General features: G+C 43.4%; 1 protein-coding gene across 2 annotated transcripts in view; it reads right to left on the reverse strand.

Moving 5' to 3' along the window:
* The window catches only part of ST7 (suppression of tumorigenicity 7), a 151,742-nt gene extending 126,151 nt beyond the window's left edge, over positions 1-25,591 (reverse strand). For both annotated transcript variants that reach the window (XM_056340896.1, XM_056340894.1), the window contains exon 1: positions 25,286-25,591. In XM_056340896.1, coding sequence (XP_056196871.1) covers positions 25,286-25,436 — 151 coding nt within the window. In that variant the 5' untranslated portion in view covers positions 25,437-25,591. The remainder of the gene's footprint in view (positions 1-25,285) is intronic.
* Between the last annotated feature and the right edge of the window lie 534 nt (positions 25,592-26,125).

Below are 26,125 nucleotides of genomic sequence, written 5' to 3' on the forward strand. Positions count from 1 at the left end.
GAACAAGGAGACCCCCTCAGAGCTCCTTGGTCAGAGCACTGGCCTGGGGTAAGGCAGACCAGAGACTTGACCCTATTTGATGACTAGATGCCTTCAATCTGCTTTTTTTTACCTTGGATCACTGCGAGTCAGGTTTCCATCAAAGCTTTTTCCTCGACAAGCCCCTGCTCTGGCCAGTTCAGCTGACTCGGTGCCCAGCAAGGCAGGGGTGTGAAGCGGGGCGCCTGTCCCCCAGGATGCAGCCACCAGCACCCGCAGCCCAGCCCAGCAGGACTGACTTCCCAAAGGTGCCTCACGTGTTCTTGCATCATTTCACAGTGTTTTGCTCAGGTGTGCAGAAAGTCTAAAACGCTACTCAAAGCTCATTTCATTTCGGTAGGATCTTTACACACATCCTATCTGCTGCCACTGGATTTCTGTTGGGAACCCCCCACAAACACAACATATTGCAGACAGAAAGAAATTACAGTCCTGTCAGGAACAATGTCCAATGCTATCAAAATCAGCTATACCATGTGCTCCTCATGTGGTAGATGTCTTTTTCTCTCAGTCATCCTTTCATGATTGTTTATTGTACTGTTCTTATTGTTTCAAAAAACATTTCATGCCTTACCTACATGTATTTATTTAAATATTGGTTCAGCTGTGTCATTGAAACTCTTAGAAACACAAGCGCGGTTTTCAAAAGTTAATTAGGAACTTCTTTATTCAAGTACCATTGGCTTTCCTAGAAAGTCACATCACTTGAAAACAGGATTTAGATGCAGGATGATGTGCAGGGAAATTCAGAAAAAACTACATTTAGAGCCATTAACCAGTCCAGTAGCTCACCCATACCACTGACCCATACCCGTATCACTTGTTACCAAAATCCCTTATCACTGATATTCAAGTGAATGCTGCAGAGGCCAGAGAGGTCTGTGCGTTCATGCCCACTGAAATCATACAAACTATGAAGGTCTAGGATTAAAACCAGAGGCTGAAGGATGACGTCCAAAAGCTGGAAGCATTTAGTACTAAAGCACCTTTTGCAACACTCGCAGAAGAGTTTCTTCATATGTTAGACTTGACACGGAACATACCAGATTACGGCATTCTACCCGTAGACTAACTCCATTCTCTGTATCATGACCTCAATACACAAAATAACCAAGCCTCAAAACAGCAACATGAAAAATAAAAATTAAAAGTAGAATGAATTTGGTGACAGAGTTCTTGCCACCTTTATCTATGCACTCTCCTTTTCCAATTATACAGAGAGAGTTGCACCACTTTCAGAAATATTGCGAGAGTCTTTTAAGTTTTTCCCTTATGCAAGACGTGCAGCTGGACTCCTTTGGCTTTCCATTAAATGCCTTTTACCAGCCCCTCTGCACTTTCCCTTTTCAGCCCACACAGAGTATCTGACCACACCCCCCACTTTCTGTTGTGAAACTGGAACATGCCCAACATTTTTTCCTTGGTGGACAATTTATTTTTAAATCCATGGCTAAGAATGCAGCATAATATATTTTAAAACAAATGTTCTTAGTCAACATTTCCATAATATTTCAACCCTTGCACAGGAAATATGATTCAGAACAGCAACAGTATAAAAAACAACAGTTTTCTATTAGCAAGTGTCCACAGCTCTTCATTTCAAATCTCAGCAATAATAAAAAACTGCAGGAATAAAAACTTGGATGAAGACTGACTCTTTGCAATAACACGAATAAACAAGTGGAGATCTGTCTGAAAGGACGCTGTATTTCAGTGGCACATTGTTCGGTCAGCTGCTGAAACGGATGCTTCAATTCTGCTGTCCATGTTAGGAGCATGACAGACCTAGGTATTCAAATAAGTAAAGTTAAATAATTAATAGGAGATAATATAGTTCTAAAACTAGATCGCCTTTCACAAACAAATTCTCACTGATTCCCACGGGTCCATTCTCTTAAGGAAGGTCTTCTATCCCAGATGAGGAGGCAGAAGGTCTCCTTTACCATAATTCCCTGTTACTTCTTAAGAGCACAAAACACAGGCACAGAAAGTGAGGTTAAATGCCTGGTACTTCTAAAAAACTAGCTAATTCCTCCTCTTTTTCTCTATAGCACTTATAAATCAAGTCAAGTGTGTTTTGTGTCAGTGATGCAGAAGGGTAGATGTCAGGTCTGAAGTCTCAGGTTCAAAATTTAAGGTTTTGTAAATTACACTTTTATAAATGCCAAGGCCATGGAGGTACCCCACAAGTCTGGGCAGGCAATTTTGGTCACAATCAGGAATTACTCCTTGCTTCCCTACTTACTCCGTTACACTTTGGTGCAAAAGTGCTCCTGCCATATAATGTATAAGCAGATGAATCTCTCCACTGTACTTAGGGATCTTGTAGGTATTAAGACATCGTATCAACTAAACGTATCTTACTGTGTGCATCTAGGGGAGAAATAGGAAGTACTACTGCAAATAAATTCCCATTAAACTGCTACATTTCTTCTTTCCTTGAGTTGAATTACTACTTTGGCTTTGCCCACTGTCATGATTTTTTGATTTTAAGTTCTTTCTACTAAACCAAGTAGGAACAGGCTGTATGTGAAATAACAAAAGTTATGCTGCTATTTTTCTTATGAAATTATTCAAAAATACACACAACTTAGGTTCAAACCACAAATTCATGACCAAACATGGAAATACACTTTTATTCATGTTCCCATGAACTTTTACCTATAGAAGCCAGTGAGAAATCAGCCATTGATACCACTGTGAGCAGGTCAGATCATTCAGAAAAAAATGTAACAGGATAATGTCACCCTGGAATTAAATAAGTTCTGTAAAAAAACCACAAGTGGTAATCAAAACGTACAATGGTCTGATCTATATTAAGCATTTTCTCTCAACTCCATCAAAAGGTTAAAGACAGTTATAAATACTCTGTCTTCTAGAACTGGCTTAACAGAGGCAACATGGCAACATGGGCAGAATCATGGACCGTGTCTGATGTTTAAAAGCTGTAACATTTGCTGCCCCACTGACACCGTGGTTTGCCAAGTGGAAAGAACAGGATTTCTCTTAGAGAATACACTGCACGTGAGAATTTGCAGAAAACAGTATCCGTGTCTTTGTCTAGAATTTACGCATCCACAGATCACACCCTGTTTGAGTACCTGCTGTACTCTGAGGAGAAGAGGATATTCATCTTCAAGGCCATGGAGCTTCCAAAAATACCTGCCTTCCATGGCAGTACTAACAGGACATTAAATAAGAAAAGCAATTGCACCTCCATAGTTAATTTTGCAATTATATTCCCTCAGAAAACATACTGTCATCACTAATGTACAGGCTCTCACCTCATATTCCTGGCAGAATCCAGTAGTCTCAGACTCAGGGCTCAAGACAGAACCTCCCGGAGCCCCTGAGTTTTTAAGGCAGATGTCTCCCAGAGCAGGGGTATGGACATGCCACTGCCCTACTCATACCTACATGGGACAATCTATCCAAAGAAAGTGACTAAATGAAACAAGGTTTCTAGTCACAAATGTCTTACCTTGAAAAATGACATAAATTAAACACACCCTACCGGCTGGACCTTATCGCATCCTAAAGCCCAGGGTTTACCCAAAACCCCAAATCCCAACAGCCCTTTTTGCCTCTTCTGATTTTTGTCCATTAGGATAAAAGAACTCTGCTCCCATGGGACCTCCTTTTCTCAATGGCATTTCTCTTGCTGTCCATGCAGTTCACAAAGTAGGAATCCATCTCAGCTCAGGAGTGTGGTTGATTTCTGCCAAATTGCACTGGGAGACTTTCTGAAGTCAGGGGCCTTGCTGGCAGAAAGCAACTGCTGCATTTGTATGGAAAAGCTGTTGAGTTGAACTGTAACCTGCTGTGCCAGAAAATGTCCTCTGGCCCCAACTGTCCATGAAGCATCACATCTGGGCTGAGACAGCAATGTTGTGAACCAGAACACAAGTTAACATCTTGGTTAAACTAATGGCTTTCATACACCAGAACAGAATTCATAACTTTATATGGGGATATTTCACACATGGTTATAAATAGGCCTAAAATCTCCTGAGCTGCTCACTTACTTTAAGGAAAAAAGTAACAATGATTCCTTAAGTTTCTGTTTCTGGTTAACGCTGAAGATGAGAAACTGTTAAAAAACCAACAGCAGAAAGAAGACAAACATCTGGTAAAAACCTGTTGAACTAAAATAGAGTCCTACATACTGATCTGAGATAAAGAAGCAGAACCTACTGTTTGGAAATCTCTTCCAAGATTAGGGACTCTTCCAAGTCCACCAAACTAGCAGTGAGTGCATAAAAGGTGTATGCATAAATCTTGGCTTTAGAGAAAATCAGTAATGGAAAAATTCATTATATGTCTATGTCATACAAATTAAGCAGTCAAAACCACAACACACAGTCAAGATCTTGTTATGGGTGAAACATTCCTGTGTATGACTTTACAATGTCAAACTTTTAACATCCACAATTATCTATAATTTCCTGACACTGTAAAACACTTTGGAACCTTGTTGTAAAAATTTTCCAGAGACCAATTTCAGGATCATAGAAGCACAGAATGGTTTGGGTTGCAAGGGACCTTTAAAGACCATCTAGTCCAACCCCTCTGCCATGGCCCGAGACACCTTCCACTAGATCAGGTTGCTCAAAGCCCCATTCAGCCTGGCCTTGAACACTTCCAGGGATGGGGCATCCCCAACTTCTCAGGCAACCTGTTCCAGAATCTCACAACCCTCACTGCAAAAAATGTCTTCCTTATGTCCAATCTTAACCTACCCTCTTTCAATTTCAAACCCTGATCCCTTGTCCTGTCACTACAGGCCTTGGTAAAAAGTCTGTCCTCTTCCTTCTTAGAAGCCCTCTTTTTATATCGGAAGGCTGCAATAAGGTCTCCCTGGAGCCTTCTCTTCTCCACACCGAGCAACCCCAACGCTCTCAGTCTTTCTTCACAGCAGAGGTGTTCTGGCCCCAGGATGACATATCAGAAGTGACACCCTAACACATATATTGTGTTTAATGGTCAGACAGTGGAAGGAGATTAATTTTCATCTCCCAAGTGTAAGACTCAGGAAACATGCAGAGAGAGGTGAACACGGTACACAGAGGAGAGCAGTCTCCCGGAGGACAAAGGGACACCCCAAAGGATTCCGGACCGCTACAGTGCAGTGACCAGATTTAGGTTTTTTGCTTGGCAAGCTCTGCTTCAGCTCAGGTAACCACCTTGCTAACTCATCAAACTTTGCAGCCTTTGCCTAGTAATTTGGACAAGCCAGACATTGAATTCCTCAGGCTTTGCTTTCAATGACTTGAAATTGGCTTCGCGACAATTAACTCATGGTTATTGTCAAGCATCTGCCAGCTTGGCCTTACTCTCCTAGTGACAGTGATGCTGGATTACCCTTTTCGCTTGCCCCAGAGGATACCTAACACCTATTCACACTCAGCTTTCAGCACTCCCCCGGTTGCCCAAGCAGCATCAGACAGAAGAGTTTGCCCAAGGCTTCAACTACCTACAGCTCCAGAGGAACCTCTGATGCATGACAAACTAAAGCTGACAGCATTTTTAGTAAATAATGTTCTCTATTAGCTACCAGAGCTATAAAACCAAAGCTTCTGGTCAGTCAATGCCCTTCTGTTTCCATTTACGGTTAAGAATGCAAAAACTTGACCGTAATTTCTTTCCCACTTTCCTCAGCCTGTTCCAATTTTGGGACAGAATTCAGTCCAGTCAAAAATACTTTTAAACAATGTGGTTTATTTATAATCAGAAAAGTGGTCTTAGCAATCATCAAAATTACTAGAAGTTACTAAATTTAAAACACAATGACTGCATTTCCTTCTCTCCCCATACAGAGCAACAGACTGAGCAGAAAATCTGAGTGCTGCTGTACATAGCTCAGCAGAATTCCCTCCCTTCACGAACAGCTGCAGCTAGAGCCAGGAAAAAAAACCCCAGAAGCAAAAAATCTCAAACCAGCCAAACAAACATAATACTAGGAATGGCAAAGAATATGAAATAAATAATCTCTTTTAAGTATAGTAGTTCACTTATACTTTCTGAGTACTACCACCTACCCAAAAAAGATGACTGCAAAGGGAGATGTAGCAGTGGCAATAAGAACTGTTAAGATTAAAAGAATCAGTATCATTTGGGTTACATAAGATTTAAAGGAGAGGAGATACTGTAAGCATATGTAGAATAAAGAAGCAAAATTGCAAAAAAGCAGCCACTCAACAAAATAAGGGACAAACTGAGAAAGGTACAAGAAAACAGGCTTTCACTAAGCACATAGTTTACTTGCAATGGTCCTTATGAAAAGATGATGCTGAAGTCAAGAACTAGCAAAACTCAAAGTTAGAATTACAATAAGACTATCCAGAAGCATAACAAAAGGAAAGCCAAGTGGCAACCTCACATGTGAAAGTAAATTAGAGATGAAGGAGGAGAAGCTGATTACAACTGGCATCTGCTCATTAAAAGTTATTTTACACTGTCTGCTGCATCCCCATCTGGTATTACCTATTCTCAAGAAAAAAAATACAGCACCAAGAGAAAAAAAATCAGTCCCCATCTCCCTAAGACAACACTAGAAATGCTCTGAGAGACTCCATCACAGAGGTTTCTCTGTTCCGTGTAGTTTCTGGAGCACAGCCGGCTAGAACACACAAAACCCCCTAGACTGCTTGAAAATATCAAGAACACATTAAAAACCTTGCTTTACAGGTAACAGGAAACTGACAATTTCCAGACTAACCTGAAGAAGTTTTCAACATGCATTACATTACGTTTGAACAGGAGCCTGTCTTGTCTTCCCAAGTTAGCACCGCAATCTGTCACACTTACTCCAGCTAAGGTCACACTCCACAAAAGCAAAATCAAGACTAAGAATGTAGTCTGACAGGTATTTCTGACTGCAGGTCAGGTGTTAAGTGATTTTTCACTGTGAATGGCTGTTGTCTCTGCTCTCCCTACCCGAGGTAACCCCCAAAGATCTGCTGGTGTAACAGCACGCAAGCCAATCTACACATCAGCTCTACCTGAGGGGTGGAATCATAGAATCATTTAGGTTGAAAAACACCTTTAAGATTATCAAGCCTAACTGTTAAATTGAGGTCACAACCACAACCAAGCGAAACCACTTTATGGAAAAAGTGTTTGAGCTAACTGAGATCACTTCATCTTGCCACATCTGTCCAGATGCATACCTGCTTTTGCAGCACAAGTCTGCTGGTCAACAGCAATGAGGTGTTTCCCACAGAAGGCTTCAAGTACATTCGCCTTCACACTGCATGAAATCTAACCATTATTCAGCTGATTTTTACTCTTTGTTCTCTCAGGTCAGGGCTATATAACAGCCAAGGATTCATCTGCCTTTGGAGTGAAACTGTCAACATTCTGCCTCCACTCAGATTTTACAGCAATACTACAAATAGGTGTTAATTATATCGCATAAGGGACAAAAAGAGGAAAATCACTGTTTTGGTAATAAAGACACTGCTTCTTGGTAACCTCTGGATGCCAGTCTACAGCTTATTAAGCATCATTTCCCATTCTCCCATACAACACAATGAACTCATGTGTCTGACCACTGGAAATGAACTTTCATGGCAATTAAACACTATCCTTCCTGCCTATTTATTTTCAATCAAAGGACCTTTCCCAGGAAAGCAGAGAGCCTAGTTCCAACCAGAAGTAGAGGAAATGAAAATAAACGCTAGCGAGGAGGCAATACCTTTTATGTCATCTGCGATGGCTCCTCAAGGGTTTCACAGAGGACGCAAATATGGAAAGGAAAGCTGTTATGTTCTCGCTCTCCCTACAAGCTAGATGTTAAAAACTTTTCACCTAAATTTGGTTTTAAAATTGTAAAAAATTTTTACGCATAGATTTTGAACTCTTTCCATATCGTCTTCCATGTTCCTCCATGTGTCACGAATTTGGGAAGGGGCTGTGCTGACCTGGCTGAAATGAGAAAAAAGTAAATTCAAATACAGCTGGAGGAAGAGCATGTGAGAAAGTTAGCACTCATTTAAGATCTGCAGAGTAAAGGAGAACTTGACACTCAAATGATACTGGTTAACGTTTGACCAATCAATAAATCAGGCATTATTTGCCTTTTCCTTTACATATGAATTGTTTTTAATGAAAAATATGCAGTAAGCCCCACTCATATTTCACATTCACTTATATGTTCTCAGCTTTAGATATTACAATACAATTGGACAAATTTAGCCATTAAAAGTATTTCCATAGGAAACTACTTTACATGTAAACTTCTTTTAATTCTTCTGACCTTGCCATTGTTCAGCATTAGAAGATGTGGTAAGATAAGGAAGGGTCAAGGGCTTGTCTGCCCTTGTCAGCTATTATTTCAAAGTCACTGCCCTTGAAATTATTTTATACCACGTTAAATGCAAAAGAGAAAAAGCCTGAAATATATATCATGCAAAGAGATGTAGGAGATGACACATCGCAACAGAAAGCCTATCCCTATGCCCTTGACATTCAATATGAGTTGCTGGTAGCTGTACAAATTTGTTTTCTTGTATTCTCTCTTTGAAATCTCTCTACAAATTGTAGTTAAGCTGCTGCCTCGATGGACATTAGCAAATATTTACAGCTGAGGTTGCTCTTACTAAAATACTTCACAGACAAAAATTTTAGGTATTTAAATTGCTTCTAGTATGCCTCATTACAGGTCTCCTTAGCTGAAGTCGTGGTTCACTTACAACAAGCCACATGCACAAAAAAAAAATTAATAACCAGGAAGCAGGTGGGGACCTGGCATTAACAAAACACTGAGACCTGCTCAGCCCTTGGCAACCTATCCTAAACTATACCTGCAGGGTTATTTTTCATTTTTTACCGTTCACATTTATCTCCAGTCTGTCTAGGTAAATCACATAAAGATGGGAGCTAGCATTTAATACACAGCTGTACAAAGACTGGTCACCTGAGCCCCAATGTAGTGGAAACTCCCCAAATAAGCTCATGGATAAAATCCCAATGAAGCAGATGTGCGCTATTCCAGGGGCCCCTGATGCTGAAGAGTCTGTTTTAACTGTCTGAGCAGCTGCAAACACCTCCATTTTTGAAGGACACTATTATGTATACACAAAACATCAATGGCACTCCAGAGAAAGAACATAAAGCAGATAGAGAACAAACTGAATGAACAGAACTAGAGCTTGATTGATTTGATATATAAAAGAACAATGATTTATAAAAGAACAAGCTGCTATACAATTCTTTTAGCAAGGCAGACCTAAGAATCAAAGTAAAGCAACAACTTCTTTCCTGACAACTCCCTAATAAAAAATGTCAAATACTAAAAATGAGTGACACACATATTCTTATTTTATAAAGATGATATTGAATCAAATGGGGCATGTTTTAAGACTTGTATCAGTGTCCGCAGTTAACAGGTGCCTGAATGGATCAGCTGTATTTGGGGTGGGGGCGGGGGGAGCCACCACCTTTAATTTGTACATACACAAACCCAATACTGAGAAATATGTCTGAATGTATACAGAAATGGTCACACAGATGACACACAAGATCCACCTAATAACTACTGGGGAGGAGAAGAACCTCCAGGAAATTAAGCTAATTTTGCTGTTTGTACAGAATAAGCCAGCCAGAGACGGGCATGCATCAGGCTGTGCTTGTAACGGGCTCTGCAAGAAAGCGCCCTGAGCCATGTCCAGGAAAGGGCTGTACGTGCAGAGGTGTTCTGCACCAGCCTTCAAAGCCTTCAAAGCCTTCTGCTGTGGGTGAGCCCGGTGGGATGGCGGGATGGCGCACCTCCCGCTGCCCGACCCGCTGCGGCCGCACAGCGCAGGCGGCCTGCGGGGCCTGCGGGGCCTGCGGGCAGCTCCTCCGCCATGGCAGGCTGCACCCACACCGCAGGATAAACGAGCGCAAGTTTTCCAAACCTTGAAAAATTAAGTCTGTAAAAATGCTTTGCGGCCTTAACAAAGGCAGTGGGTTGAGCAAAGACTGGCAGGCCGGTACCAGTTACCCCCTCAGCACTCTGAACTGTCCTCACGGTCTCAGCTCCACAGGCACCAGCACACAGACGCAGCACCCATCACCACAACTGTTTCAAACTCACAGCCTAGCTTATTTTGTGGTAATCACTTCAGGAAGATAAATATAAGAACTTTAGTCAGTAATTAGTCTTGATTTAGTCCTCCATTTTCCATTTTTTTTCCTACACAAATAAATTTTTGGTGGCCTTACAGCAGCCACCATTGTTCCTTCAATTTACTGCAGCCCAGGACCTGGGTCTCATGAACCTCCCCTTCCATCTGACCTTGCAAAAGCAATCTAGAGGATGACGTCGCAAGCAGACTTCCAAAAGTCAAAGGTGGGACTTTGTCTTACAGCTACATCAGCTGTAGGACAGCCCTACAACTATATTTCTTACCTACCACATGACTGTGTTCAGCTTAATACTTCTCCTCTGTGGGTAACCTGATGCAATATAATGACAGTTAAGGGTCTCCCCTTGCCTACGAAGGCACTCCATCACATTCACAAGTTTACTGCGGGGGCGGCTGCCTGTGCGCGCACACGCCTGCCATTGGAAACAGACGACAACCCTCCGTTAGGTGTCTGACACACAATCAGACCTATGGTTTTTTCATATTATCGAAGCCGCCTCTCCTTGTCCCTGGATCGCCTCCTGTCTCTTTAACAGGATGCCCTCTAGTGCGTGACCTGCACATGGTCTTCTCCACTTTTGCCCACGTTACTGCATATCAAATGCAAAATCTGTTCCAGACAGCCTAGGCAAGGCACGGTGCAGGGCCCAGCTCAAGCACTAAGGAAAGGAACTAACAAAGACAAGGGGAAAAAAAAAAAACTACAAACCAACAGCATAGAACAAAAGTCTAACCTTACTGTTTCCATCTGAACAACAACCACTGGGAAATGCAAGTACATTATTATGGCTTCTAGTTAGTTTTCTGCATGATAAACATCTGCTGAGTTGAAACCGTAACTTCAGCCCCTTCACAAACAAATTCAGTGAATCCTTTCTACTGAACTTAAACTGCAGTGTGCCAAACAAGCAGTAATGTTAACGGTCTCTGTAAATCAAGATGCAGTTTATTTTGTTCACTATAAATTAAGAACAAAACTCAAATTTCAGATCATTTCCATCTACTGCCATGCAGTGCTGGCAATCCCTCGACCAGAGGGCCCCACATTTTAAGAACAATGTTGAGGACCCAGATCAGCCGATGTTCATCTTGCTGAACTGCAGCATTCACAGAGAGCAAACACCATAACCAAATTTGTTTGAAATGGTGTGTATTTTTGGTTTATTATTATTTTATGGTGTTCTTACACCTCTCATTAATATTAACTTTTATTCCAAACTGACGGCGTAACTTCCTGCAAAAACAACAGCTACAATGTGCAGTACAGAATTACACTAGCATAAAAGGATTCTGTGCCACTATATACATGTGCACGTAATATACTGTAGATCAGATATTTTCTTTCAGTTAGCAAAGCACTTTCTGGTGTATTACTATGCTTATTATAAAGAGTATATAAGTAAGTGCATGTTAATAAGTAAACTAATGGCTGACTAAAGCATCTAGGTGATGAAATACCATGGGTGCTTCTGAAGACATTGCCCTGTACATTTAATACCAGTCTGCATGTTTAAAACACATACCCCAAATAAACTAATGCTTTCAACGAGAGAAGATACTTTTAATACCAATTTATTTTCACCTTAAAGACCAAAGGCAGATACAAATCTAAGGAAGGAGGGGGAAGGAAGAGGATGAAGCCCTTAGTTAAAAGGCAGGCTCAGATACAGCTGGTGAGGGCACACGTATACGGCACTGCTTCCATACACAAATAGAAAACACATCCAGAGAACTGCAGAGCCCATCCCGCACAGGACACATCACTACCTGCTCTGTTGAGACAACGGGTTCCCCCTGATCCTTACACAAGGAGAAAGTTTCTGAAAGGCTAAGCCCTGGACCCCCTCTGCCGCAGCCCACGGTGCCTGTGGGGGGATGTCAGCCCCCCCGAGCACTGCCAGCCCCTTTGCTCCCAAAACAAAGGCACTGGTGAGAAAAGGCTTCGTAAAATTTCATTGCTTTCAGCATTCTTCTCCCTTAAATGATTCTCTGTCACATTAGATTAGAGAAGGAAAAGAAATGCAAAATTAAACAAGAGATTTCAGTTGGCAGGCCTCTCGTTATTCATTTACTGTTTACTATTGATTTTTGTCCCTGTGCAGAAGGATCACGTACGTGCACGCTGAAAGAGGACGACTGTGATTTACAGAGGGCTGTGTATGTAAGGGAGCACAATGGCTGGAGAGGCTCTCTGGATTATCTCTGTGCCGGTTTCGGGATTGTTGGTTTTGTTTTTTTAAACTAAGAAAGTCTCCCATGTTCACCCTGTAGCTCTAAGGGTCCACTGCAAAGATACAAAGAGGTTGTAACCTGGAGTGGAGGATCTAAGATGCTGGGTGATCCCCAGGGTGGCAGCTGCCCTCCCAATGAACCAAGCTGCATCAGCATTTACAGCCACCGAGCTGCCTTACAATAACCGACCAGCAGCTGCTCTCACTTGCACCAACAAACAAAATGGCCCCAAGCAGCTCCGCAGCAAAGCTGAGAGTCCAGCGGGATACAAACCCACGCACTTCTGCCATCTATAAGAGGAACTCCACCGTATCTAGGGAAGAACAGATCTGTAGTGAAGATATTACAGGGTATTTATTTCAAGCCTGTATTACTAGCTCACCCAAGGGATGTAGCAAGTGATGCTGAGTAGCCCTGCACATCGCTGACTCTGCACCCCAACTACAGAGCACCTGTAGGGCTGTGTATTTATAGACCTAGACCCTCAAACACAAGGGGACAGTACTATATAATTATTCAGAAACCTAAATAAAACGAACTACCTAATAAAGATGTTGTTCCAGAACCAGTCAGTGCCAGCTTGAATGTGGCCCATAGAAAAATTGGGATTTTTTGGTCTACTTGAGTTTTAGAAGACAGCAGAATATTACTTGAAACAAAACGCAATTTTCAGCTGAGTGATTTACTGATTACTGTTTTCGGCTTATATTGTGTAAAAATTATCATGTCAGAAAGCTTACAATACTTCGTAAAACTGAAAATTCATCTTGCAACTTCAGGAGCTTAAAAAAACGTGTGTGAAGAGAATTGACTAGACCTCTGTAAATACAAAAGCACCTGAGAAACTTCGCAGTTTAGGTTTAGATAAGTCAGCTTTTTTAACACACAATACTCACTAAATATCTTTATTTAAACGCTGCCTAACCTGCACTGCTATCCATTCTCAGTTCCCTGATACCTGTGATGTTCCAAACACAGGAAGGCAGCGAACGTCCAGACTTTTTTCACATTGCTGGGGGGTGTTTGGGAAATTGCCCTCTTCTACCAGGACCTAATGTCCAAGAACTCCCCCGGCAACACAGTTGTTTCATTGAGAGTCAGCAGGTACTTTGCTGACTGCTTCAAGGAGGCCAGAACCGCAACACAGACATTCTCAAAATAATTGTGGAAAGTTAAATTCCATTTCTACCTCACAGACATCAATCTGTTAGCTCAGGCTTTAAAATAAAGCAATTATCAGGCATGTACAAGTAACACCCACAAGACCCGGGATGTTCAAAGATTCCCCTCTGCTTTGGTGAGGGCAAAAGGCACAGAAATAAAACTGTATCTGCTAAAAGTCAGACTGAGTTACACCTTAAGAGTTATATAAAAAAACCCTTAAGATGTATCAAAACTCAGAAAACCAGTAAAATTACTTCAACAACACAAATAATGAGACAGCAAAGTGACAAATAGGATACAATAGCCCTCAAAACGAACTGAATACTTATTTCACTTTTGAATGGGAACAAAACTACTGAATGTGGAGGAAAAAAAAAATAAAAAGTGCAAGAAAAGAGATATTGTGACAGGAGAAAGAGAGACATAATTCAAAGAGCTTAACATGTCAAGACATGGCTGAGTGCAAGATGAAGGGGATATACACAAACCGCCTTACCGAAAGAAGTGGCATTTGAAAAAATTAAGCCCGGCATCAAGGCAGTTCTAATAAACTGATGAAACTCCCCAAACTATGCCAGAATATCTCATATTTTTATATTTAATATGCAGACCCAAGCTACTGCACTACTGACAAAGCAGAATTACGTGAAACGTCAACATTTTAAAGATAACGATAAATTAAGCAACAGAGGTAAATGAAAAATTGGATAAAATGCAAAACAAATAAATCATGCTAGACCAACCAGATGTGTCTCTTTATTAAAAATAGCCAGTTTTTCAGCCAAGAAAAATGAGCAGCTCTAAACTGTCTGGATTTCAGCAAAGTGTTTGACAGTGCCATAGGAAGTTAGTTAAAACAGGAGACATGGTTAAGAGAGAAAGGAACTGGCAGAAATGGAGAAACCTGCAACTTACCTGGCAGCACTGGGCTATGAGGAGAACCCCTGGCTGTCAAATGAACCTTGTTGAATATTTTCATTACCAAAACCAGAAGGGTACAGAAGGTGGCTGGTATGAGCTGCCAGAGAAGCTGGACCAAAGTTAATGGTGCAGAGGGCGAGGGACCAGCAAGGGCTTCTGCTCACAGCTGACCAGCTGGTGTGACAGGTCCGCACCTACTACGTGACCACATACTGTTGCGCTCCACCAAGGAGATACCAACACAAACCCAGGCAGTTTTAACCATATGACTACATATCTTTCCAGTGCAAGGCAAGAAAGATTGATTAACTATATAAAGCGGTTAACAAAGCCTTACCTTAGCATACGATGCACAACACCGGTTACACAATTACAAAATGGGCAGAAAACTGAAGTAGACTATTACTAGTATGACCGAGGACATCCAGCCATTTCAGGAGAGCAGGCTAGAACAGCCTAACAGACTCAACCTCATAAGGGGAGGACAAACAGGGAAGACCCCACGTGAGTACACTGGGAACCGGTCCCCATGGCAGTGGTGCGGTTCCTGAAGGTAAAAGAGTGAGCTGCCATGAGCATGAACATGTGCAAGCCAGCCACAAGCACAACTGGGCTGGAGTAAGAGCAAGGTTTCTATCCATCAAGAGTCATCAAGTTCTGGAAAAATCTTTCGGTGTGGTGCTTTATGGGAAGATAACATAAAGATGACCGAGGACTGGAGTCAGGGACCCAGAGAGCCCTGTCCATCTCTCCAGCCCCACACAGCACAGCTCCTACCTACCCCTCACACGAGGCAGGGGAGCTACACTACGACATCGAGGGTGAAAACCCTGGCTCCCGTATAGCCACTGACAAAATGCCCTCAACTGTAACACAGGCCAAATGCTCACTCACCAGGGCCAGGGAAATCTTGCAGTCTGGGCATCTTCAGAAGTCCTGGAGCTAATGAGAGCTCCTCATGGCTTGTGTTTCCCCCAGACTACATGGCTTTTGGGGCTGCTCCTAACACAGCTGTGATCAGCACTATAACTGATAACCACAGAGTCCTGGACAACAATTTCTGGAAGGAAATCCAAGTTAGGAATATGTAGAGCAATATTTATTGCTGGGGTTTTTTCTTGTGTTTGTATCACTCATCCTTTGTTCTGACCCAAAGAGCTGAACAGACAGACACTGGGACCAGAAGGCACTTCTATGCCACCCAACACAGCAGCCTACTCTGAGCAGGCAGGTAAATCCATGAAGTTTAAGCAGTATCGAGGAGACACTTCTGGCTCCTGAAAGCTGTAGGTCTGCATCAGTGCAGCCCTGCAAAAGGCCTCCTCAGCTCCTTCTCTCAGCAGGGAGGGCTCATCAGCTCAGATGCAGCATCACGCTGCTGCACAAAATCAGCTTCTGCTCGAGAAGTGGCTTGAGTAGCGCTCTGTCCCCTTGTCCCCTGCACAGGGTACGACAGGCCAGCTGCACACCTTCTCCTACTGCGGTCTGGTTTAACCTCCTCTCCGAAAACTGAGGAAACTACTAGCCTGGGACTCTTAAGACGAGATTTGTATAAAACATACCAGCTGGCTAGGCTGCTATCAAGTTCACTTCGGCATTAAAAATAGCAAGAGAAATTTCACATGGAAGATTAAGTGCATTAGCGGATCATATAACCTTGCTCGAGACAAAGCCACGCTGTAAACAATTTTCAGTCCTCAGCATGAAAGATACAGGCAGTGCCAAGAAAACATTTAGTTATGTGAAGATCAATATCTATGACACTCCCAGGTCACAAGCATATTTTCTTGAGAAATAAATGGCAGCCTTACAATACAAAATGACAATGATAACATTTCTTGCGCTTTAAATCTGATATCTGAGTGTCTTGCCACTAAGCACAAGACCTAACATATCAACCCAACAGGCCTGACATTTAATAAGCCAAGTTTATTTCTAGAAAGTGAGCTGGAAATTAAATCTCATGGTTGAAGTTGGCACACGGTGCAGAAGAGGAATCTTACGATGGCTGCATTTCATTTTTGCCCTATAGCTTTCATCCTTCTAATTGGTCTATTTAAGTGCACTTAATCACTTAAGCATTGAATCTACCACAGTGATAAATCTCCAGTTTAGACCCCACAATAATATATCTTTGTCTTCTCTCAGCAGCTGGCGAGATTTGATTTGGACTTAGAATTTAGGTCCTTTTCTCAGGCTTAACAGTAACAACTTGTTTGTTCTGCCTGCTGAAAGCACGATATTAACTCTTGTCTTTAAATGTATTATCATTGCTTAAGCTTAGTGTTCTCGGTGTTAAAATTGGTTGCCCTTCTGCAGTGCCCAACTAAGAAACACACAGACGAAAAAAGATCTAATTAGCCTGTGCTGGGAGTTTACAAAGCAACTTTCACTCATTAGTATTTACACAGCATCACTGGTCCGCATGACACTTCACAGGCACGAGGACGAGATGGAGTTTATAACACAATCTTTCAATAGATGCCTCCAGCGCCACAAAGAGCTAATTGAAAAACAGGTGGAAGGGCCTTCAGACACCCCCTTTAACAGCCAACAGAGGAGTAACATCCCAGCAAGCAGCTCATGGTTTGGCCACAGGACCAAGCCAGGTTTTAGCTTAAATTCTTTGACAAATGCCCTAAATGCGTTCCTGAAGTAGCTCCGGTAAAAACCAGTAACAACTAGATGTGACCATCAAATTACAAGAGGGGAAACTGCCTTTGGACCAAATTGGCTGGGGACTCTATCCCCAGTTTTGTTACCGGTTTCCCACACACTACCCTGGTAAACAACTTAGGCCCCAGTTGTTAAGAATTCATGCATATTACTTACGTTTGCAGCAAGCCCCTGGACCCATGCTTGCAGAACAAACCATGCCATTAAAGACTTGCAGGATCAGGGTCTCACTTCCCTGTGCCTCAGTTCTCCCTGTACAGTTCAACGTAACTCTCGGTTGTACTCAAAATACCAACAAATACCTGGAGCAGGGCCTTATTTTGTTAAATACAAAATACCTTCTTCAACAACTAGCCTTGTTACTAAAAAGCTGAATCCTGACTTGTTGTGGCTGCTGCACAAAAGACTGCATCTTCATCTTTTTCTGACGGTGCTGTTCATTTCTGTAGATTGTAGTCCAGAAGAAACTGCTCAGTCATCCAAAGTTAAGTCACCACTTCAGCGGGTTTGTTTGCTTTACCACTTGCCAACAAGCCAAATTAACTCTCCCTGAAGCGCAGAGCTTGCCAGCTGACCAAGCTACACGCACAGCCTTGGCCTCGGTGGGGACAGTGGCCCGACACATGCACAGAAGACCTGGCACATCCAGGGACTACCGGAGCCTCTGCGCTTGCAGAATGTACCTGCACACCCTCAGAAATTGCTTCCAGCTGGCTGCTGGTTTGGTTGGGGTTTTTTGTTAAAATCTCAGCATGATAGTGTTTTTGCTAGTCAGCTCTCCTGTTTATCATGGGCCGTTAGATTTCAGTCCCAGTTCCCCCACTACTGAGCTCAGCAGTCCTCATCACACTGACAGTCTTAATACCACGATAGCCAAAGCTGCAAAGCCAGAGCATCACTTGCCATATAGCAGCTGGGTCCAAACACGTAAATCTCCAAATCTTTTAAAACATACTTTGTACGTGAATTCCTCTGGATTCAGCTTGCAGCCACCCATTTTTGTGAGATTTGTCTCCCCTGTATTAAAGACTACTTTAGAACCTGCTGGTTTGTTCCCACCGTATACTTTACAGTGCGTGCAACCACCTCTCAATTCTTTGTTTCTATTAAAGTGAGGGCACTGCACGCAGCATCTCTCACAGCCAGGCTGCTGCTTCAGACCACTGATAATTTTGCCTCAATTCTGCCAAGTGTAATGCATGCATTTTAATTCCAAATATTTGGGAGTATGTTTGTCAACTAGATTAAGGCTCTTACTCCTCCTTAGCTACCATCAGGGTGCTTCTGTAGCTCCTCTGTGATCAGTCAAACAGTTTGAGCTTCCTTACGCTGGCAATGTGTTTTTGCTAGACTCTGAGTAGCTCCTCTCAGAAATGCTGCAGTTTTCAGAATCCATTTTAAAACACCAGCATATCGTTGCCCCCAAAATCCCTGTTTTATCCAACATCATCATCCTAATTCCTGTTAGGTGCTGCTCTCAAGGTAGACATCACGTCCTTCTGCCTTTCACTTAACGGAGAGCAGCTTTGGCACAGAAATATGTATTTCTCCCTCTTTTCAGTCTTGTAGGCACTGACACCACTTAGCACTACTTGTGTCTTTCACAAACGCATATTTATGATCTGGAGTTCTGCATTGGCTTTGTTTACACAATAAACACCTTGTAAATTAAACAAATTTAGAAAAAAATCTATTTTAATTTTTTCCTTTAATTTACAATTGTAGTATCCTCGTGGCCTCCCAGACAATTAGGACCCATGACCTCTGTGAACAATGGGGCTTATGTTCTTTTGGGCTAAATTTATCCGGGCACTCAGCGGATGCTTTGGGAAAATCCCACTACACACATGCAGTTTTAGGAGCACTTCTGAAGATTTTCATCAGCACATGGAGGACGTTAGGCTTCAGTTAGAAGCTGGCAGTACAACTCCATGGTTGTGTATCAGCCAGTGTTACAGTAAGCTCACTCAAGATTTTATCAAATATTATTTTGAAGGCTCTGGCTTACACACTTCCCCTGAAATATTGGCTGCAGATCTTCTAGAGCTTTTGTAGTATGAAAGTCAGTTTCTTAAAGAAGTATTTTCTGAAAACTTTGCATTTGCTACAAATGCTACAGTTTCCTTCATTTGATGCTGACTGAAAAATTAAGCTCAATCAAAAAATCAAAATTTGTGGAGAAATGCCAAAATTCATAGAAAACAAGTATCATTGTACACTGCATCCATCAGAAATTGATCTAACAAGTTTTGTTAGGGCCTTCCCCCCCTCTCCCCAAGAATCCCAAGTTTCATCCATATAAAGATTTTTGTCAAAAATAACACACTACTTTCATGTACATCACATTCTTTTCCATAAAAATTAAAGGGAGAGTTTCCGTGCTGAAAATGCACATGCTTAAAATGGTTAAAATCCGTTTTAAAACAGCCTCTAGAATGTTAGTCTATATCCAGGTAACAACTAATTTTTTGCAAAACTCAAAAAGGCAGATCTCTAACATCCAAACCCTGTCTGGAGGCTCAGCAGCCACTACGAGTGCTTCATGGTGCTGTAACTGATGCAACTGAAGACAGAGGTTAACAGTAAACAAAACACTGTTTACTTTAATTCCATTAGAACTGCAGAAAACTTAGGAAAGGCTTCATTTACATTCTGAGAAATGGCAAAAATTTAAGTCATATGGGGTCAGTGGGCAAACTATGTACCTGTAACTGATTCTGTGAAATCCATATGGAGAATTAATGTTGACCTTGCCTGAAGTGGTCATGTATTTAAAATTTTACTTTCAAGTTCTTACCAAAAAAAAAAGAAAAAAGAAAAATCTACACTGTACTTGCAGGGAGTTAAGAGGTTTTCCGTTTCCTTTTGGTAGTGTCAGAGTTTTGCCCCAGGTTTTCCATGAACACACCACCACACTCACTTCTGTAGTTTACAAAGCAGACACTTACAGGGAAACCCATCACAATGATGGGAGACGACCCTGAAAGAAGGCCAAGCAACTACCAGCAAGTCCGCAAACGTAAATGTAATTGTCCTTCAGTATTTCTCAAACAAACGAAGCTGTTCACTCATTTTTAATCCATTTTGTGTCTTCAGAGAGGTTCTTGGGTGAAGAGCAAGCATTAGAACAGGTTGCCCAGGGACGCAGTGGAATCACCATCCCTGGAAGTGTTTAAAAAATGGGTAGATGTGATGCTCAGGGACATGGTTTAGTGGTGGACTTGGCAGTGGTGGGTTAACAGTCGGACTTGATGATCTTAAAGGTCTTTTCCAACCTACATGACTAAGATTCTAAGGGAAAGTGTTGTTATCATTATCTTACAGGGAACAGAGAGGACTTCTGCTGTGTCCTCCTGCCCGTGTGTGCCACACCCTGACTGAGTAACCTGGTGTTGGCCAGCACTGCAAGCGTTGATGCACATCAGCCTCTTCCTTCCCCTCTCCAGACGGCTGGCACCGTGCACGGCATTTCAGGCTGTGGGCTTTAAGAAAAGCCTATTCCATGGTCACAAATCCCCCATTATTTAAAATCCTAGGTAATAACTCGAGGAGCAACGTCACAATAATAATAATGAAATCATAATGAAGAAAGACACCGTGCTCCTCAGAACACAACTTTGTCACAACCACCAGCTCCTCACCAAGGTGACGTGGGCTTCCTCCTCCAGCTCTGGTTCTCTCGGCCCCAGCAGGACCTTGCTTGTTTTCATGCTGTAGGTTTCTAGCCCTCCCTTTCTCTCGATGTTCAACTGGAAACAGTACGCGGTGCGGTGCAGCTGAAGTGGGATGTCCCGCAGAAAGCTTTTTACAGACACCAACAGAGCTAGACTCAACCCTGAGCTCATACCCATACCTTTATTATTCACACCTTTAGGAAACCATTTTTTTCTGGTTTCTCCTACCCTCAGCAACCCAAAGGCTTCCCTGCTGCCTGCCTCATCACAACTCAGTTGCACTTACTGCTCTGGTTATTAAATCTTTCTCTTGCACTTTGAAAGGATAAATAAAATAATCAGAAACTGTTTAACTTCTGGGACTCTCTCCTTCTTAAGATATGACTAGAAAACCAAACATGTAAGAAAAACAAGCAGGGTAGCACATTTTTGGAAGAGGTGTGCCTTAGTTCAGATTAATGTGGCATTCAGAAATTGTGCAAGTGCCAACATGGGAGGAAATACAGCATGTTATATAAAATAATCATGTTTATTCTAATTATTTTGGAGTAAGATTATAACACCTGCTTCCTCAACTACTTATTCTGTATTAAATAAAATAAAATCTGGCATATTAAGTCTCATCTCTTGGTATGGTACAGTTATAATCATCCAAAGATTGCTACTGATAAAGGATTGTAAGGTTAGATTTGCACATCGAGCTTCAGCGAAATGAAAAAACACCAAAACCCTGAAACACCACAATCAGTTTTAACATTAATATTTTTATGTGACAGGCTAGATTTCCCTTTGATTATATCACAGTAATGTACTCCACTGAGGATACTGAAATTACATTTGCCCCAACAGCGAGGACTTTCAAGCCTGGAAGCCCAATGAAACACACATGATGTCTGACTTCCACTACCAGAGCTACCCAACGCTCAGGGTGTGCACACCTGTACAACATTAAAAAGGGGGGGGGGGGGGGGAAGACCCCACACTTCATCTTAATAAAACTTCCCACTACAAGTGACCACTGGACTACCTGATGAAACTCTCCGTAACTACCCTGACCACCGCCGCTGCACAGCCCGCTGCCCAAGTCCTGGCTGAAATCCCATTTCGGGCCACACGAACACCAGTGACTTGCGTTTTGCCAGCTGATTTGAAGACTTGCAGACATGGGAAACCCAAAGGTTCCTTTAGCAGCCAGTCCATGGTTTGTTAAACGTTAATGCCTGATTATGACTAAACAGAGTTTGCCCTCTTGCTTCCAGTTGTCAATTCTTACTATTTTTTTAATGGTTAAAAGGCTATTTATTTCTCCCCCATGGTAACACCTCCTCACTGCACCCAAGCCACCTCCCAAGCAAAATCTCTTCTTCTGATGCTTCCCTCCAGCCGTTAAATAATTTTTCCACTACCTTCTCCAACTTGTCAACTTCCTTTTAAAACTACTGACATCAGGCATGGGAAAACAAAAATTATACAGCAGCATGAAGTGCTAGTCCTTCTAGCAGGTACTCTCCCTTACATGCCACACTAGTCCTTCATATCACAGCAGCCCACTGTGGACTCAGGTTAAGGTGTTTGATCTAAATATCTAAAACCTTCCTAAATCACTATTTCACAAGGTGCAAATCGTACCTGCAGAACTGCATTTCTCTTACCAGCTGTCTAAGCCTGCGTCTGTGAAAACCAGTTTGTTTGACCTCAACTCACCAAGAGATCCAACTTGTTCTAGGAAAATGCCTGGTCATTGTTTCTAATCACCTTATTATTTCTTTACGTCACACAGAAGTTTTATTAGAGAGATTTATACTTTTATTTTCACATCGCTGAGATGCATTTGATTAGTATCCCATCTGGGGCCAGCTGCTGTGGTAGCTCATGACCAACCTTAAACCAATGACAGCATCCTATTGTGATCGATTTGGAGAAAAAAAATAATCCACAATAAGTCAGGTCATCTTTAATCCATTCACAAAAGCTCTGACAAACAAACCAAAACAACCTCATGTTATTGCCAGTGCTGATTTTTTAATAAACCCCATTTAGGAACAGATGATGCATAAAGGCCATATTGTGCCTATTGTTCTCCCCTGGTAGCTCATTTTCATCACGCACTTTGGGACTTACTGGTAATTCTGGTAATTTCTTCAGTCTTTTTAACCCCCTCAATGCTTAGAACACACAGCTGTGAAAATCTCTCCCATTTACAGACTTCATACTGTCCTTTTACTTCCATTTTGGGACACTTCAATGAAAACCAAGATGACTCAGCTGAAGACGGCTGGAGTAGTATTTCAAATGAGAACTACATCGAGAATTAGTTCATTGAAACTCAGGAAAAAATCAGAAGGGTTTGATTAGGTATCAGATGGGTGCCTGTGATTTTTTTCCAATAGCGAAAATGATAATATAAAGCATTCTGACATTTTTGCTTCACAACCATGGCCTGCAATGTTTACCAGGAACATAAACATTATATAAATTGTTAAGAACTCAAGCAACAAGAATTACATACTGTTCTAATCAGCATATGGCAATGTCAAAAGAAACAAGATACTTGTTCAAAGACATATTGAGAAAATTTGACCAAAACTGTACTTAAAAGTCATTTTAATTGCATTTACGCTTAAAGTGAAAATTGCAGTATGCTGAACCTTTTTTTTTTAATTCTTCTTTGATGCTAGACTTGCCAAAGACTTATCAAATGAGAACAGGCCAGAAAGACAGGTGAAGAGCACTCAGATAATGTTCAGCTTCCCAGCAGCAGGCATGCCACATGTGTTACATCTCATCTGCCTCCCAAACAAATAACCTTCTCCAAGGTGGGGGTAAAAATTAAATGATCATAGAAATCAGGAAGGAAAAATAAGCAATTCCAAAATAAAGTCACAGCAGCCCAATTCAGACTGGCTAACACTACGTACGTTACTGCTGATTCAGTACAGTAGCAGCATACTTCCTTAGTGAGTCTTAACAGTCAATGCAAAGACTATTGCAACAGTGACAACCTTCCAGCAGACTTGTATGCTTACTATTTATTATAACTCAGAAGAATAAGCTGATAGCTAGTTTTCATCAGAAACACAGTAAAAGTTTTAATCCTGTTAAAAAAACACTCGAGTGTAACATAAATTGTACAGGCAAAGATATTAATTCCACTCCATATACTCCTCAAATCCAAACATATTCCCTGTAACAACCAAGGTCCTTTCTCACCCTTCAAAAAACCAAAGAATTTTCCACAAATATAATTTTCCTTTGGAACCCCTGAAAGCCACATAAACTGCAAACCTGCTCCTAAGAAAGCTCCCAGAAAGAATGAAGTGCCCTGCAACTGAAGACGGGTCTTTATTTACATACTCGGTCTACATCAAAGATAACCCTGTTATGGAAATGCATCGAGACCAGGCGCATACGAGATGTAAATTAACTTTGGCTGTTGCTGACTTAGGCTTGTGAATTGAAGAAGCCGCACGTTTTTGCTCAAGCCTCTGAAATTCCCAGTCAGAAGCACAAAGCATGACATTGTGGGGGGAAGCAGCAGTTTTGCTATTTATCATTTACGCGTTCAGTACTTGGAAATCAAACACTTTTTTTATTATTATTATTATTTTTTCTCAGCGAGCTTGCCAGTCAAAAGTCAAGACGTTGACTCCCTTAGCAAAAGCCCTGCGTGAAACACAGCTCCCGAAAACAGCAAGCCTCGGCCAGGGCATGGGCCACAGTGTGCCCCATACCGCTTTGGTCATCCCTTCACCTGTACTCGGTGTGAGGGAGACAGAGAAGCTTCTCCAGTGCCTCCCAGCCCTCCCAGCCCGGCAGGCAGAGCGCGGTGCGCTGGCACAGGGACCAAGCAGAGGGTTTTGCAGCATCCCTCGGGTAAGTGGCTCCAGCAGGGAGGGCAAGCAGGAGGGAGCGGTGGCCCACCGGCGGGTCACCTCGCTGCACGCCACAGGGACCCTCTGGGTGCCGCCGGGGCACCCACTGCCCGCTCCTGCCGCAGCACAACTACTTCAAGGCTCCCAGGCCGGGAGGGAACCCCCGGCTGAGCTCTCCGGGCACTCGCAGGCCCTCCCTGGGCTCGCTGGACCGAGTAACAGTGCATCGCGAGTTACGGTTGCCCACGCCAGCCCCTCACAAATCCCCCCCGCACCAGCACGCAAGGGGCTGCGGGGAAGGCGCAAACGCCCAGAGCACCTCGGCTGCCCCCCGGCACCCCCTGCACCCCCCCGGCGGGCGCGTTTCGGGGAAGGGGGGACACCCCTCCCCTACCCCCGGCCTTAACGGGACGGGACAGCTGAGCGCCTCCGCGCCCCACCGCGGGTTTTACGCCGATCGCGGAGAAGGCGGAGGCGGCGGGGTACGGGGTAGCCGAGAGAGCAGCAGAGGTGCAGCCCCCCCGGGGACAGGGGAAGGGGGCGGGAGGAGAGCACGGGGGGGAGGATCGCACCCTACCTGTGGTTAAATTGTCATTGATCTTCAGGGGCACCCTTAAGATGTACACCAGGAAGAGCATGATGAAGAACCACAGCGTCCAGAGGTAAGTCCAGGACCAGACGATACAAGACTTCAGCTGTTCCAAAAAGCCCGTCCCAGCTTCAGCCATGTTTTTGGAGGAGGGGAAAAAGAAGAAAAAAAAAAAAAAAAGAGAGAGAGAGAGGAGAAGGGGAAAAAAAAAAAAAAAAGCGCACACAAAACCAACCCAAACCCTGCTCTCTGCTGCCACAACCTCCCAGCGTGTATTTGCGGGCTGATTCACGCCTCCCCGCGCCGGCTCTGCCCACCCCGCCGCACGCCCCGCCCGCCGCGGGGAGCGGCCGTGCCGCCGCTGGCCCCCCCGGCGCTACCGGCCCCCCCGGCGCTACCGGCCCCCCCGGCGCCCCCCTCCGCGGTCCGGCCCGCTGGGACGCGCCGCTGCGCGCTCGCCGCCGCTCCGGCGGGGCGGGTGGGGTGGCAGGCACAGCCGCGCTCCATTGTAACTCGCCCCCGCCCCGCTCCTGCCGCCGAGGGGCGGGCAAGGGAGAGCGGAGCCCAGAAACTTCCCCCGGCGGCCCCCAAATCTCGGGGGCGGGGGGGTGCGGGGGCCGGGCGGGCCGTGCCGCGGCTGCAGCTCCGGACCTGCCCCCAGCACCGCTCCCGGCGCGGGCAGCAGCTGCATGATGAAATGCGGGGAAACAGCGAGAGGCTGCGGGCAAACGGGGCGAAGGAAAAAAAAAAAAAGAAAAGCAAGCCAAAAGGCCGTGCAACTTCTCCCACGTCTTTACGATTTTGAACAAGAATTTCAGGCGGTGTTTT

Source organism: Falco biarmicus, chromosome 5 (genome assembly GCF_023638135.1).
Source record: "Falco biarmicus isolate bFalBia1 chromosome 5, bFalBia1.pri, whole genome shotgun sequence".
NCBI lineage: Eukaryota > Metazoa > Chordata > Aves > Falconiformes > Falconidae > Falco > Falco biarmicus.